Source organism: Octopus bimaculoides, chromosome 5 (assembly GCF_046866305.1).
Source record: "Octopus bimaculoides isolate indiv1 chromosome 5, ASM4686630v1, whole genome shotgun sequence".
Taxonomy (NCBI): domain Eukaryota; kingdom Metazoa; phylum Mollusca; class Cephalopoda; order Octopoda; family Octopodidae; genus Octopus; species Octopus bimaculoides.
In genome coordinates this window covers 19,621,030-19,639,534 of record NC_142932.1, presented here as the reverse complement: position 1 = coordinate 19,639,534, position 18,505 = coordinate 19,621,030, and the positions used below count along the sequence as shown (strand labels likewise).

General features: G+C 29.5%; 1 protein-coding gene across 5 annotated transcripts in view; it reads right to left on the bottom strand.

Moving 5' to 3' along the window:
* LOC106879656 (inter alpha-trypsin inhibitor, heavy chain 4) overlaps positions 1–18,505 on the bottom strand; it is an 86,335-nt gene that overhangs the window by 32,119 nt on the left and 35,711 nt on the right. For 2 of the 5 annotated variants that reach the window (XM_089352035.1, XM_089352032.1), the window contains exons 17-21: positions 14,241–14,258; positions 13,695–13,718; positions 10,824–10,841; positions 8,163–8,180; positions 5,545–5,562 (exon numbers count right to left, since the gene is read on the bottom strand). In XM_089352035.1, the coding sequence (XP_089208161.1) occupies positions 5,545–5,562; positions 8,163–8,180; positions 10,824–10,841; positions 13,695–13,718; positions 14,241–14,258 (96 nt within the window). Of the gene's footprint in view, positions 1–3,555; positions 3,571–5,340; positions 5,563–8,162; positions 8,181–8,803; positions 8,819–10,823; positions 10,842–13,694; positions 13,719–14,240; positions 14,259–18,505 lie in introns of those variants that run through there. The other 3 variants (XM_089352036.1, XM_089352037.1, XM_089352033.1) reach the window with 3 other exon arrangements.

Sequence of the window (18,505 nt, the reverse complement as noted above, 5' to 3'; positions counted from 1 at the left end):
CATATGTTATTTATTTTATTATCATTTATATACATAATAGACCAAATGTTATCAATACACCGAGAACTACGTAATTCGTATGTTTCAGGGATTCAAAAGTCAACATTGTGTAATTTAGAAATTGACATTATTGGGAAAATGTGTTCAGATATTAGTTATGCTATATAGAAAGAAGTAAAGCAACGAAGCTTTTGTACTCACCTATTACCGGTTCAGGATCTTCAACAGAAATGAAAAAAAAGAAAACGAAACAAAATGAAAAAAAAGAAAATATATAAATTAATTTTGATAAAACAGCCTTTCTTTACTAACTAGTTTGAACGTATACTTTAATATAAACAACCACTGACTAGTTCATAGGCAAATACATTTATTTGTGTATGAACACGATACAAGTATATATATATTTACGTTGTGCATATACATAAATGTATACATCTGTACACTCGCATACAAACGTATGTCTACATTTAAGCATTATAAAAAAATGAATCTAAATTTTTGCTCAATGCTATCTAGGTGTGTGTTTTATGTCTAAAACTATTCTGCACAATCACTGAGGTAAAGTTTGTGTATTCAACTCATATATATACACACACTCTCACACAAAGACCTATAGTCCACTATGACTGAAAGCTTTACTCAAAATTTCGGTGTGTTTCGAAATGTATATGAAGATTTTACAAATTTATAAGGTATATGATATCACTTAATTGAAGCACGTTTATATTAACTTCAAGAAAATATTTATATATTTTGCTTTTTGATATGCTATACAATGCGTTTTCGATGAATACTTTTTTAATGTTAGATTTCTAAAATATCATTTGATATATACTCACCTATTAACAGTGCCCCTTCGACAGAAAAGGAAAAAAAAAACAAAAAAAACGAAATAAAGTAAATGAAAAAATATAAATTAATTTTGATAAAACAGCCTTTCCTTACTAACTAGTTTGAACGTATACTTTAATATAAACAACCACTGACTAGTTCATAGGTAAATACATTTACTAGTGTATGAACACGAAACAGAAGTATATATATATATTTACGTTGTGCATATACATAAATACATACATCTGTACACTCGCATACAAACGTATGTCTACATTTAAGCATTATAAAAAAATGAATCTAAATTTTTGCTCAATGAAAAGAAAAAGTGTAAATTAAATTTGATAAAAAACCTCTCCTTATGAACTAGTTTGAACGTATACTTTAAAGTAAACAACTACTGACTAGGTCATAGGTATATACATTTTTTTGTGTGGGAACCTCAAATAGAACCATATATATTTACGTTGTATTTACAAGTATAAAGAAAATAACTAATTTGAAATCTGGGTTGAAACCTGAAATAGACCAAATGTTATCAATACACCGAGAACTACGTATTTCAGGGATTGAAAAGTCTACATTGTGTAATGTAGAAATGAACATTATTGGAAAAATATGTTCAGATATTAGTTATGCTATATATAGAGAAGTAAAGCGAAAATCTTTTGTAATCACCCATTCTCAGTTCATCATCTTCGACAGAAAAGGAAAAAAAAATGATGTACAAAAAAAAAAGAAAATATATAAATTAATTTTGATAAAAAAGTCTTTCTTTACTCACTAGTTTGAACGTATACTTTAATATAAACAACCACAGACTTGTTCATAGGCAAATACATTTATTTGTGTATGAACACGAAACAGAAGTATATATATATTTACGTTGTGCATATACAGAAATGCATACATCCGTTCACTTGCAAAGAAACGTATGTCTATATTTAAGCATTATAAACAAATGAATCCAAATTTTTGCTCAATGCTATCTAGGTGTGTGTTTTATGGCTAAAAAAATCTGCACAATCATCGAGGTAAAATTTGTAAAGTTATGTAAATTTCATATTGTTATGACAATAAGAATTTCTAAAATATTAATGTTAACGTATAGCAGCATAAATAAAAGAATATTGAATCTGCGATGAAAATTCCTTTCTTCGCCCCTTCACCGTTTTCTATATGTCTCTTTTCTCCCCCCCCCCACTTTCTCGTCTACTCTCTCACATTGCTCACACGTCACCATTGTCCATCTTTCTTTTCCACACGTGGTCATCTTTCTTTTCTTTCAAGGCTGTCGTAGACCTTGGATGTATCCTATGTATGTCTATCTTCTATCTTTTCTGTTGTCAGAGAAATTTTTTCTCTAGAGTTCGCTATTTTACCTTCGTCTAACGATCTTCCATTATTCTTTTCGTTCGGTTTCGTTGAATGTCTCCACTGTCCTGTTTTTGTTACCAACTTTGACCCTCCATAAATCCCAAAGTATATTTTTTTTAATGGGAGCAGCTGTCTTCGAAGACTCATATAGTCGTTCAGATAGGTTGCTGACAACTGATGAATGCTCGTTCCGTATGTTACTTATCTCGTTTTCTCTTTGCTACTGTGGCTGCTTGCGTATTCAACTCATATAAGTATATATATATATATATATATATATATATATATATATATATATATATATATATATATATATATATATATATATATATATATATATATATATATACATATATATATATATATATATATATATATATATATATATATATATATATATATATATATATATATATATATATATATATATATACATATATATATATTTATATATATATATATATATATATGTATATATATATGTATATATATGCGTACATATGTTATTTATTTTATTATCATTTATATACATAATAGACCAAATGTTATCAATACACCGAGAACTACGTAATTCGTATGTTTCAGGGATTCAAAAGTCAACATTGTGTAATTTAGAAATTGACATTATTGGGAAAATGTGTTCAGATATTAGTTATGCTATATAGAAAGAAGTAAAGCAACGAAGCTTTTGTACTCACCTATTACCGGTTCAGGATCTTCAACAGAAATGAAAAAAAAGAAAATGAAACGAAATGAAAAAAAAGAAAATATATAAATTAATTTTGATAAAACAGCCTTTCTTTACTAACTAGTTTGAACGTATACTTTAATATAAACAACCACTGACTAGTTCATAGGCAAATACATTTATTTGTGTATGAACACGATACAAGTATATATATATTTACGTTGTGCATATACATAAATGTATACATCTGTACACTCGCATACAAACGTATGTCTACATTTAAGCATTATAAAAAAATGAATCTAAATTTTTGCTCAATGCTATCTAGGTGTGTGTTTTATGTCTAAAACTATTCTGCACAATCACTGAGGTAAAGTTTGTGTATTCAACTCTCATATATATACACACACTCTCACACAAAGACCTATAGTCCACTATGACTGAAAGCTTTACTCAAAATTTCGGTGTGTTTCGAAATGTATATGAAGATTTTACAAATTTATAAGGTATATGATATCACTTAATTGAAGCACGTTTATATTAACTTCAAGAAAATATTTATATATTTTGCTTTTTGATATGCTATACAATGCGTTTTCGATGAATACTTTTTTAATGTTAGATTTCTAAAATATCATTTGATATATACTCACCTATTAACAGTGCCCCTTCGACAGAAAAGGAAAAAAAAAACAAAAAAAACGAAATAAAGTAAATGAAAAAATATAAATTAATTTTGATAAAACAGCCTTTCCTTACTAACTAGTTTGAACGTATACTTTAATATAAACAACCACTGACTAGTTCATAGGTAAATACATTTACTAGTGTATGAACACGAAACAGAAGTATATATATATATTTACGTTGTGCATATACATAAATACATACATCTGTACACTCGCATACAAACGTATGTCTACATTTAAGCATTATAAAAAAATGAATCTAAATTTTTGCTCAATGAAAAGAAAAAGTGTAAATTAAATTTGATAAAAAACCTCTCCTTATGAACTAGTTTGAACGTATACTTTAAAGTAAACAACTACTGACTAGGTCATAGGTATATAAATTTTTTTGTGTGGGAACCTCAAATAGAACCATATATATTTACGTTGTATTTACAAGTATAAAGAAAATAACTAATTTGAAATCTGTGTTGAAACCTGAAATAGACCAAATGTTATCAATACACCGAGAACTACGTAATTCAGGGATTGAAAAGTCTACATTGTGTAATGTAGAAATGAACATTATTGGAAAAATATGTTCAGATATTAGTTATGCTATATATAGAGAAGTAAAGCGAAAATCTTTTGTAATCACCCATTCTCAGTTCATCATCTTCGACAGAAAAGGAAAAAAAAATGATGTAAAAAAAAAAGAAAATATATAAATTAATTTTGATAAAAAAGTCTTTCTTTACTCACTAGTTTGAACGTATACTTTAATATAAACAACCACAGACTTGTTCATAGGCAAATACATTTATTTGTGTATGAACACGAAACAGAAGTATATATATATTTACGTTGTGCATATAGAGAAATGCATACATCCGTTCACTTGCAAAGAAACGTATGTCTATATTTAAGCATTATAAACAAATGAATCCAAATTTTTGCTCAATGCTATCTAGGTGTGTGTTTTATGGCTAAAAAAATCTGCACAATCATCGAGGTAAAATTTGTAAAGTTATGTAAATTTCATATTGTTATGACAATAAGAATTTCTAAAATATTAATGTTAACGTATAGCAGCATAAATAAAAGAATATTGAATCTGCGATGAAAATTCCTTTCTTCGCCCCTTCACCGTTTTCTATATGTCTCTTTTCTCCCCCCCCCACTTTCTCGTCTACTCTCTCACATTGCTCACACGTTACCATTGTCCATCTTTCTTTTCCACACGTGGTCATCTTTCTTTTCTTTCAAGGCTGTCGTAGACCTTGGATGTATCCTATGTATGTCTATCTTCTATCTTTTCTGTTGTCAGAGAAATTTTTTCTCTAGAGTTCGCTATTTTACCTTCGTCTAACGATCTTCCATTATTCTTTTCGTTCGGTTTCGTTGAATGTCTCCACTGTCCTGTTTTTGTTACCAACTTTGACCCTCCATAAATCCCAAAGTATATTTTGGTTTTTATGGGAGCAGCTGTCTTCGAAGACTCATATAGTCGTTCAGATAGGTTGCTGACAACTGATGAATGCTCGTTCCGTATGTTACTTATCTCGTTTTCTCTTTGCTACTGTGGCTGCTTGCGTATTCAACTCATATAAGTATATATATATATATATATATATATATATATATATATATATATATATACACACACATATATATATATATATATATATATATATATATATATATATATATATATATATATATATATATATATATATATATATATGTATATATATATATGTATATATATGCGTACATATGTTATTTATTTTATTATCATTTATATACATAATAGACCAAATGTTATCAATACACCGAGAACTACGTAATTCGTATGTTTCAGGGATTCAAAAGTCAACATTGTGTAATTTAGAAATTGACATTATTGGGAAAATGTGTTCAGATATTAGTTATGCTATATAGAAAGAAGTAAAGCAACGAAGCTTTTGTACTCACCTATTACCGGTTCAGGATCTTCAACAGAAATGAAAAAAAAGAAAACGAAACAAAATGAAAAAAAAGAAAATATATAAATTAATTTTGATAAAACAGCCTTTCTTTACTAACTAGTTTGAACGTATACTTTAATATAAACAACCACTGACTAGTTCATAGGCAAATACATTTATTTGTGTATGAACACGATACAAGTATATATATATTTACGTTGTGCATATACATAAATGTATACATCTGTACACTCGCATACAAACGTATGTCTACATTTAAGCATTATAAAAAAATGAATCTAAATTTTTGCTCAATGCTATCTAGGTGTGTGTTTTATGTCTAAAACTATTCTGCACAATCACTGAGGTAAAGTTTGTGTATTCAACTCATATATATACACACACTCTCACACAAAGACCTATAGTCCACTATGACTGAAAGCTTTACTCAAAATTTCGGTGTGTTTCGAAATGTATATGAAGATTTTACAAATTTATAAGGTATATGATATCACTTAATTGAAGCACGTTTATATTAACTTCAAGAAAATATTTATATATTTTGCTTTTTGATATACTATACAATGCGTTTTCGATGAATACTTTTTTAATGTTAGATTTCTAAAATATCATTTGATATATACTCACCTATTAACAGTGCCCCTTCGACAGAAAAGGAAAAAAAAAAAAAAAAAACGAAATAAAGTAAATGAAAAAATATAAATTAATTTTGATAAAACAGCCTTTCCTTACTAACTAGTTTGAACGTATACTTTAATATAAACAACCACTGACTAGTTCATAGGTAAATACATTTACTAGTGTATGAACACGAAACAGAAGTATATATATATATTTACGTTGTGCATATACATAAATACATACATCTGTACACTCGCATACAAACGTATGTCTACATTTAAGCATTATAAAAAAATGAATCTAAATTTTTGCTCAATGAAAAGAAAAAGTGTAAATTAAATTTGATAAAAAACCCCTCCTTATGAACTAGTTTGAACGTATACTTTAAAGTAAACAACTACTGACTAGGTCATAGGTATATACATTTTTTTGTGTGGGAACCTCAAATAGAACCATATATATTTACGTTGTATTTACAAGTATAAAGAAAATAACTAATTTGAAATCTGGGTTGAAACCTGAAATAGACCAAATGTTATCAATACACCGAGAACTACGTATTTCAGGGATTGAAAAGTCTACATTGTGTAATGTAGAAATGAACATTATTGGAAAAATATGTTCAGATATTAGTTATGCTATATATAGAGAAGTAAAGCGAAAATCTTTTGTAATCACCCATTCTCAGTTCATCATCTTCGACAGAAAAGGAAAAAAAAATGATGTACAAAAAAAAAAGAAAATATATAAATTAATTTTGATAAAAAAGTCTTTCTTTACTCACTAGTTTGAACGTATACTTTAATATAAACAACCACAGACTTGTTCATAGGCAAATACATTTATTTGTGTATGAACACGAAACAGAAGTATATATATATTTACGTTGTGCATATACAGAAATGCATACATCCGTTCACTTGCAAAGAAACGTATGTCTATATTTAAGCATTATAAACAAATGAATCCAAATTTTTGCTCAATGCTATCTAGGTGTGTGTTTTATGGCTAAAAAAATCTGCACAATCATCGAGGTAAAATTTGTAAAGTTATGTAAATTTCATATTGTTATGACAATAAGAATTTCTAAAATATTAATGTTAACGTATAGCAGCATAAATAAAAGAATATTGAATCTGCGATGAAAATTCCTTTCTTCGCCCCTTCACCGTTTTCTATATGTCTCTTTTCTCCCCCCCCCCACTTTCTCGTCTACTCTCTCACATTGCTCACACGTCACCATTGTCCATCTTTCTTTTCCACACGTGGTCATCTTTCTTTTCTTTCAAGGCTGTCGTAGACCTTGGATGTATCCTATGTATGTCTATCTTCTATCTTTTCTGTTGTCAGAGAAATTTTTTCTCTAGAGTTCGCTATTTTACCTTCGTCTAACGATCTTCCATTATTCTTTTCGTTCGGTTTCGTTGAATGTCTCCACTGTCCTGTTTTTGTTACCAACTTTGACCCTCCATAAATCCCAAAGTATATTTTTTTTAATGGGAGCAGCTGTCTTCGAAGACTCATATAGTCGTTCAGATAGGTTGCTGACAACTGATGAATGCTCGTTCCGTATGTTACTTATCTCGTTTTCTCTTTGCTACTGTGGCTGCTTGCGTATTCAACTCATATAAGTATATATATATATATATATATATATATATATATATATATATATATATATATATATATATATATATATATATATATATATATATACATATATATATATTTATATATATATATATATATATATATGTATATATATATGTATATATATGCGTACATATGTTATTTATTTTATTATCATTTATATACATAATAGACCAAATGTTATCAATACACCGAGAACTACGTAATTCGTATGTTTCAGGGATTCAAAAGTCAACATTGTGTAATTTAGAAATTGACATTATTGGGAAAATGTGTTCAGATATTAGTTATGCTATATAGAAAGAAGTAAAGCAACGAAGCTTTTGTACTCACCTATTACCGGTTCAGGATCTTCAACAGAAATGAAAAAAAAGAAAATGAAACGAAATGAAAAAAAAGAAAATATATAAATTAATTTTGATAAAACAGCCTTTCTTTACTAACTAGTTTGAACGTATACTTTAATATAAACAACCACTGACTAGTTCATAGGCAAATACATTTATTTGTGTATGAACACGATACAAGTATATATATATTTACGTTGTGCATATACATAAATGTATACATCTGTACACTCGCATACAAACGTATGTCTACATTTAAGCATTATAAAAAAATGAATCTAAATTTTTGCTCAATGCTATCTAGGTGTGTGTTTTATGTCTAAAACTATTCTGCACAATCACTGAGGTAAAGTTTGTGTATTCAACTCATATATATACACACACTCTCACACAAAGACCTATAGTCCACTATGACTGAAAGCTTTACTCAAAATTTCGGTGTGTTTCGAAATGTATATGAAGATTTTACAAATTTATAAGGTATATGATATCACTTAATTGAAGCACGTTTATATTAACTTCAAGAAAATATTTATATATTTTGCTTTTTGATATGCTATACAATGCGTTTTCGATGAATACTTTTTTAATGTTAGATTTCTAAAATATCATTTGAGATATACTCACCTATTAACAGTGCCCCTTCGACAGAAAAGGAAAAAAAAAAACAAAAAAAACGAAATAAAGTAAATGAAAAAATATAAATTAATTTTGATAAAACAGCCTTTCCTTACTAACTAGTTTGAACGTATACTTTAATATAAACAACCACTGACTAGTTCATAGGTAAATACATTTACTAGTGTATGAACACGAAACAGAAGTATATATATATATTTACGTTGTGCATATACATAAATACATACATCTGTACACTCGCATACAAACGTATGTCTACATTTAAGCATTATAAAAAAATGAATCTAAATTTTTGCTCAATGAAAAGAAAAAGTGTAAATTAAATTTGATAAAAAACCTCTCCTTATGAACTAGTTTGAACGTATACTTTAAAGTAAACAACTACTGACTAGGTCATAGGTATATAAATTTTTTTGTGTGGGAACCTCAAATAGAACCATATATATTTACGTTGTATTTACAAGTATAAAGAAAATAACTAATTTGAAATCTGTGTTGAAACCTGAAATAGACCAAATGTTATCAATACACCGAGAACTACGTAATTCAGGGATTGAAAAGTCTACATTGTGTAATGTAGAAATGAACATTATTGGAAAAATATGTTCAGATATTAGTTATGCTATATATAGAGAAGTAAAGCGAAAATCTTTTGTAATCACCCATTCTCAGTTCATCATCTTCGACAGAAAAGGAAAAAAAAATGATGTAAAAAAAAAAGAAAATATATAAATTAATTTTGATAAAAAAGTCTTTCTTTACTAACTAGTTTGAACGTATACTTTAATATAAACAATCACAGACTTGTTCATAGGCAAATACATTTATTTGTGTATGAACACGAAACAGAAGTATATATATATTTACGTTGTGCATATAGAGAAATGCATACATCCGTTCACTTGCAAAGAAACGTATGTCTATATTTAAGCATTATAAACAAATGAATCCAAATTTTTGCTCAATGCTATCTAGGTGTGTGTTTTATGGCTAAAAAAATCTGCACAATCATCGAGGTAAAATTTGTAAAGTTATGTAAATTTCATATTGTTATGACAATAAGAATTTCTAAAATATTAATGTTAACGTATAGCAGCATAAATAAAAGAATATTGAATCTGCGATGAAAATTCCTTTCTTCGCCCCTTCACCGTTTTCTATATGTCTCTTTTCTCCCCCCCACTTTCTCGTCTACTCTCTCACATTGCTCACACGTTACCATTGTCCATCTTTCTTTTCCACACGTGGTCATCTTTCTTTTCTTTCAAGGCTGTCGTAGACCTTGGATGTATCCTATGTATGTCTATCTTCTATCTTTTCTGTTGTCAGAGAAATTTTTTCTCTAGAGTTCGCTATTTTACCTTCGTCTAACGATCTTCCATTATTCTTTTCGTTCGGTTTCGTTGAATGTCTCCACTGTCCTGTTTTTGTTACCAACTTTGACCCTCCATAAATCCCAAAGTATATTTTGGTTTTTATGGGAGCAGCTGTCTTCGAAGACTCATATAGTCGTTCAGATAGGTTGCTGACAACTGATGAATGCTCGTTCCGTATGTTACTTATCTCGTTTTCTCTTTGCTACTGTGGCTGCTTGCGTATTCAACTCATATAAGTATATATATATATATATATATATATATATATATATATATATATATATATATATATATATATATATATATATATATATATATATATATATATATATATACACACACATATATATATATATATATATATATATATATATATATATATATATATATATATATATATATGTATATATATATATGTATATATATGCGTACATATGTTATTTATTTTATTATCATTTATATACATAATAGACCAAATGTTATCAATACACCGAGAACTACGTAATTCGTATGTTTCAGGGATTCAAAAGTCAACATTGTGTAATTTAGAAATTGACATTATTGGGAAAATGTGTTCAGATATTAGTTATGCTATATAGAAAGAAGTAAAGCAACGAAGCTTTTGTACTCACCTATTACCGGTTCAGGATCTTCAACAGAAATGAAAAAAAAGAAAATGAAACAAAATGAAAAAATGAAAATATATAAATTAATTTTGATAAAACAGCCTTTCTTTACTAACTAGTTTGAACGTATACTTTAATATAAACAACCACTGACTAGTTCATAGGCAAATACATTTATTTGTGTATGAACACGATACAAGTATATATATTTTTACGTTGTGCATATACATAAATGTATACATGTGTACACTCGCATACAAACGTATGTCTACATTTAAGCATTATAAAAAAATGAATCTAAATTTTTGCTCAATGCTATCTAGGTGTGTGTTTTATGTCTAAAACTATTCTGCACAATCACTGAGGTAAAGTTTGTGTATTCAACTCATATATATACACACACTCTCACACAAAGACCTATAGTCCACTATGACTGAAAGCTTTACTCAAAATTTCGGTGTGTTTCGAAATGTATATGAAGATTTTACAAATTTATAAGGTATATGATATCACTTAATTGAAGCACGTTTATATTAACTTCAAGAAAATATTTATATATTTTGCTTTTTGATATACTATACAATGCGTTTTCGATGAATACTTTTTTAATGTTTGATTTCTAAAATATCATTTGATATATACTCACCTATTAACAGTGCCCCTTCGACAGAAAAAAAAAAAGAAAACGAAATAAAGTAAATGAAAAAATATAAATTAATTTTGATAAAACAGCCTTTCCTTACTAACTAGTTTGAACGTATACTTTAATATAAACAACCACTGACTAGTTCATAGGTAAATACATTTACTAGTGTATGAACACGAAACAGAAGTATATATATATATTTACGTTGTGCATATACATAAATACATACATCTGTACACTCGCATACAAACGTATGTCTACATTTAAGCATTATAAAAAAATGAATCTAAATTTTTACTCAATGAAAAGAAAAAGTGTAAATTAAATTTGATAAAAAACCTCTCCTTATGAACTAGTTTGAACGTATACTTTAAAGTAAACAACTACTGACTAGGTCATAGGTATATACATTTTTTTGTGTAGGAACCTCAAATAGAACCATATATATTTACGTTGTATTTACAAGTATAAAGAAAATAACTAATTTGAAATCTGGGTTGAAACCTGAAATAGACCAAATGTTATCAATACACCGAGAACTACGTAATTCAGGGATTGAAAAGTCTACATTGTGTAATGTAGAAATGAACATTATTGGAAAAATATGTTCAGATATTAGTTATGCTATATATAGAGAAGTAAAGCGAAAATCTTTTGTAATCACCCATTCTCAGTTCATCATCTTCGACAGAAAAGGAAAAAAAAAAATGATGTAAAAAAAAAAGAAAATATATAAATTAATTTTGATAAAAAAGCCTTTCTTTACTAACTAGTTTGAACGTATACTTTAATATAAACAACCACTGACTAGTTCATAGGCAAATACATTTATTTGTGTATGAACACGAAACAGAAGTATATATATATTTACGTTGTGCATATACAGAAATGCATACATCCGTTCACTCGCAAAGAAACGTATGTCTAGATTTAAGCATTATAAACAAATGAATCCAAATTTTTGCTCAATGCTATCTAGGTGTGTGTTTTATGGCTAAAAAAATCTGCACAATCATCGAGGTAAAATTTGTAAAGTTATGTAAATTTCATATTGTTATGACAATAAGAATTTCTAAAATATTAATGTTAACGTATAGCAGCATAAATAAAAGAATATTGAATCTGCGATGAAAATTCCTTTCTTCGCCCCTTCACCGTTTTCTATATGTCTCTTTTCTCCCCCCCCCACTTTCTCGTCTACTCTCTCACATTGCTCACACGTTACCATTGTCCATCTTTCTTTTCCACACGTGGTCATCTTTCTTTTCTTTCAAGGCTGTCGTAGACCTTGGATGTATCCTATGTATGTCTATCTTCTATCTTTTCTGTTGTCAGAGAAATTTTTTCTCTAGAGTTCGCTATTTTACCTTCGTCTAACGATCCTCCATGTTTGTTTTCGTTCGGTTTCGTTGAATGTCTCCACTGTCCTGTTTTTGTTACCAACTTTGACCCTCCATAAATCCCAAAGTATATTTTGGTTTTTATGGGAGCAGCTGTCTTCGAAGACTCATATAGTCGTTCAGATAGGTTGCTGACAACTGATGAATGCTCGTTCCGTATGTTACTTATCTCGTTTTCTCTTTGTTACTGTGGCTGCTTGCGTATTCAACTCATATAAGTATATATATATATATATATATATATATATATATATATATATATATATATACATTTATATATATTTATATATATATATATATATTTATATATATATATATATATATATATATATATATATATATATATATATATATATATATATATATGTATATATATATATATATATATATATATATATATATATATATATATATATATATATATATATATATATATATATATATATATATATATATATATATATATATATATATATATATATATATATATATATATATATATATATATATATATATATATATATATATATATATATATATATATATATATATATATATATATATATATATATATATATATATATATATATATATATATATATATGTTTATATATGCGTACATATGTTATTTATTTTATTATCATTTATATACATAATAGACCAAATGTTATCAATACACCGAGAACTACGTAATTCGTATGTTTCAGGGATTCAAAAGTCTTTTGTAATATTATAAATTGTGTAATGTAGAAATCTACATTATTGAAAAAAAAATGTGGTCAGATATTACTTATACCTATAGACAGAAAAGTAACAAACTTTTCTACTCACAAAGTTTCGGATCAGGATCTTTGGCTGAAAAATGAAAAAAAAAAAAAAAAAAAAATACGATATAGAATAAAAAAGAACAAAAATATGTAAATTAATTTTGATAAAATCCTGTCCTTATTAACTAGTTTGAAAGTATACTTTAAAGTAAACAACCACTGACTAGTTTATAGGTAAATACATTTTTTGTGTGTGAACATGAAACAGAAGTAGATATATTTACGTTGTGCATTTACATAAATGCATGTATACGTACACTTGGAAACAAATGTATGTCTAATTGAAAGCGTTACAAAGTAATCCAGAATGTAGCTCAATGTTCGAAATAAGGAGTAGATAGGTTGCGTACATATGTTATTTATATTATTATCATTTATATACATAATAGACCAAATGTTATCAATACACCGAGAACTACGTAATTCGTATGTTTCAGGGATTCAAAAGTCAACATTGTGTAATTTAGAAATTGACATTATTGGGAAAATGTGTTCAGATATTAGTTATGCTATATAGAAAGAAGTAAAGCAACGAAGCTTTTGTACTCACCTATTACCGGTTCAGGATCTTCAACAGAAATGAAAAAAAAGAAAACGAAACAAAATGAAAAAAAAGAAAATATATAAATTAATTTTGATAAAACAGCCTTTCTTTACTAACTAGTTTGAACGTATACTTTAATATAAACAACCACTGACTAGTTCATAGGCAAATACATTTATTTGTGTATGAACACGAAACTGAAGTATATATATATTTACGTTGTGCATATACATAAATGCATACATCTGTACACTCGCATAAAAATGTATGTCTACATTTAAGCATTATAAACAAATGAATGCAAATCTTTGCTCAATGCTATCTAGGTGTATGTTTTATAGCTAAAAAAACTCTGCACAATCATTGAGGTAAAATTTGTAAAAGTTATGTAAATTTTATATTGTTATGACAATATGAATTTCGAAAATATTAATGTTAACGTAAATGCCTAAAATAATTAAGAGATTTATTACATAGTTTTGAAAATATACAGCATTCAATATGTATGATAATCTAGAAAACAATAATTACAATATCGTTCCAAATATCTATTGACAATATACGTTACTAATATGGCCATCTGTTATGTTATATTGAAGAAAATTAATTTATATTATGGTTCCGAATGTACTATATAATATGTTCTAGTGGAATTGTTATTATTTCATGAATAAGTTCGTAACAAATGCTTGGAATATAAGCATGTCCTTAATGAAAATATTACATTTGAGAAGTTATCTATAATATGGCTATCGGAATCGAATAAAAATTGATTTACTTCCCCCCCCCCCCCAAAAAAAAAAAAACAACAACCACGTAGTCAATATTATACCAACACGAATAAAATACCGTTAAATCTGTGTCGCAAACTGAAATTGACTATGTTTGCAAAACATTGATTGTGACATGTTTTTTATCTTTGAATGATTCAAAAATCTTTTCAAATGTTTTGCATTGTTTAATGTACAAATCAACATTATTTGAAATATGTGTTCAGATATTAGTTATTCTGTATATAGAGAAGTAAATTAACGAAGTTGTTCTACTCTCTAATCCCCGGTTCATGATCTTCCCTAGAAAAATCAAAGTGAATTAATTTTGATAAAACAACCTTTCTGTATTAACTTGCCTGTTTATTTTAAAACAAAGAACCACTGAATACTTCATATACTATCTGTCCATGTATGTATGTATGTATGTATGTATGTATGTATGTATGTATGTATGTATGTATGTAGGCAGGTATGTATGTATTTCTCTCTCTCTCTCTCTCTCTCTCTCTCTCTCTCTCTCTATCTATCTATCTATACACACACATACATACATACATACATGCATACATACATACATACATACATACATACATATACACTCTAATGAATGAAATTGTTACTGAGAATTTAGAAGTGATTTTGAAATTTATATATAGATTTACAGATGTTATAATTCATATGATGTCATTAAAATGAACGTCTCTTGTCATATTAACTTACAGAAAATTATTTAATACGTGAAAAAAGCTTTAGACTCTCGCGTGTTTCTGGTCGGAAGTTACGTCTGTGTATGCATTGTTTTTACCCCAGCTTCGTTAAAATCATGTCAGCAATCAAGGATACAAAAGTGGCGTTGAGTTATTCGGAGCTTGCATCGGTCGGTTGAATGTGTGGTACGAAACCAAACAAAGAATCGTCAACGTGTAGGATTTGATAGCCCGCGCGGAGCAGTTGCAACTGCAACAGAGTATCATCAGCAGCAGCAGCTGCATCAGCAACAGGACAACAACAACAGTTGCTGGAATTTATGTTGAAGAAGTGTGAAAATACTTTAGGTTTAGAAGTAATACATTTCTAAATTTCGCAGAGAGATTTATGCAGTAGTGATACGTTGAAGTAGTTGTATGCTGTCAACCTAATGTGACAGTCCCATGAAGGGAATAATACTACTGTTGTTTAGACCTAGGAAGTTGCACCGCTTCTTGCCGGCCTTGACGCATTTCCTGTATCCTTATGTTTACAAGGAGGAGAGAAGCACATCCACTCAGCTAAGCCTGCATCCAAAGACATGTTTCTGAGTCTCTGCTCGTCATCAGTCTGGAGATGTACAGCAGTGTCAGCTGTTCACTATCAGTGAACTAAGGTAACACCTCTTATTTTTCGAGCACCATCCGGAGTATTCGAGCGGTTCCAAGCAGTGCTATTTTCTGCAAGTGCTCCACCCTTATTGCAGCCTTTATTTGTTCCACATACTTCTCGAGATTTTTGCTCACTGTTCCCAGGGCTCCGACAATTATTGGTACTACTACTACCGTTTTCATCGACCCCAACTGCTTAACTTCCCCAGCTAACCTGTCATATCTCTCAACTTTTCTTTCTTCCTTATCGCATACCTTGTTGTCAGCTGGGCATGCTTTATCTATGATCCAGCATAATTTGTTTTCGTTCTCAATTAAGACTGGCTTCCTATTCTCTATTTCATGGTCGCACTGAATCATAAAATCCCATAGGGTCTTTACATTTCTATTTTCGACGATGCCGTCAGGTTTGTGGTCGTACCAATATTTTGCTTTGTCAGATCTATACTTGTTGCAAAGTGTCCAATGCACAAGCCTGGCTATATTGTCGTGGTGCCTCTGATATTCCTTCTGGGCTAGTGGCGTACATTGGCTGGTAATATTCCATACGGTTTCACCATTTTGTCCACAGATTCCGCCCTTATCACTTTCTGCTGTGTTGTCTATTCTGTATTTTATGTAGTTTGTTCTTAGTGCTTGCTCTTAGGCAGCACAGATTAAAGCCTCCGTTTCCGATTTTAAATCACTTTACTCATCCACAGCCATCTTTTTTCTCTATCTGTCTTATCTTCAACATCTCTATGAAATTGACCATGCATTCTTTTCTTTACCCACCTATTTTCAGTTTCATTCGTTTTCAATTTCTTGTATAGTGCTTTATCTTTGCAATCTTCCATCCTACACAAGCCTGACCTTCTTACTTCTAGTAATAGCGGTTCCGTGGCATTTTTTACATACTATGCTATGTTTTCTTCTGCTCTAACGCTATGTTCGCATCCAATAAGTCCTCTTCCCCCTCTTTTTCTTGGTACATACAGTCTGTCTGTGTTACTTTTTGGGTGGAGTGACCCATATCTAGTTAGCAAGTTCCTTGTCTTTCTGACTAAGCTGTTTAGTTCGTCTACTGTCCTTGCGATTACCCCTGCTCCATATCTAAAGAGTGAAACCTCCTAGGTGTTGATAGCTTCGATCTTATTCCGTCCCTTTAATTTCGACTTAAGGATCAGTCTCAGTCTGCGCAAGTACTCCACCTTAAATTTTTCTGTCATTTCTTTCTCCATCAATTTATCCATTTCCAAAATCCTCAAGTACTTATAGCCCGTCTCTTCTATCTGTTTCATAACCTCCCATGACGGTATTGTTAGCCCGTTCATACATTTGGTTTTTGCCTCTCTATCTCTTTTGCCTCTCTTTCTCAGTCCGAACTCCATTCTGATATCAGCACTGAAGGTATACACCGTATCAACGAGGGAACTGATTTGGGCTTCATCTTTACCATAAAATTTGAGGTCATCCATGAATAGCAAATGGTTGACTTTTTGTTGGCGGCTTTTGAATACATACCCAGCTTTTGATTTCCTCAGAATCAGTGTCAGTAGTATGAAGTATAGTACAAAGATCAGTGGGGACAGGCAGTCCCCTTGGAAGATGCCCCTCCTAATTTCTACTGTCCTTAAACTTCTTCCGTATGCTGTCAGGTTCGTCCTCCAATTTGCCATACATTTTCCAAGCAATCGCTCAACATTCTATGCAATCTCGAATTAGTTCAAACACTCCATAATTCAAGAATGTGGGGCCATATCGTACGCCTTACAATAGTCGATCCATGACATGGCTAAGTTATTTTTCATCCTCTTGCAGTCTCTGAGTACAGTTTTGTCTATCACGATTTGATCCTTGGTACCTCTGCATTTACGCTTGCAACCCTTCTGCTCATGTGGCAGGACTCCATTTTTTTCCAGATGTTCGTACATTGCCTCTATGAGTATTCCTGTCGATATCTTCCGCGTAAGTGGCAAACAGGATATCGGCCTGTAATTGTCTACCGTATTGCCTTTTTCGATGTTTTTCAGGCACAGCACTGTCCTACCCAATGTCAACCACTCTGGTGTTACTTGGTCGGCATTTAACAAGGTGTTGCGTTGCGCAGCTATTCGTGCATGACATTCACCAATTCTTTTGATCCAGTAGCCTCGAACTC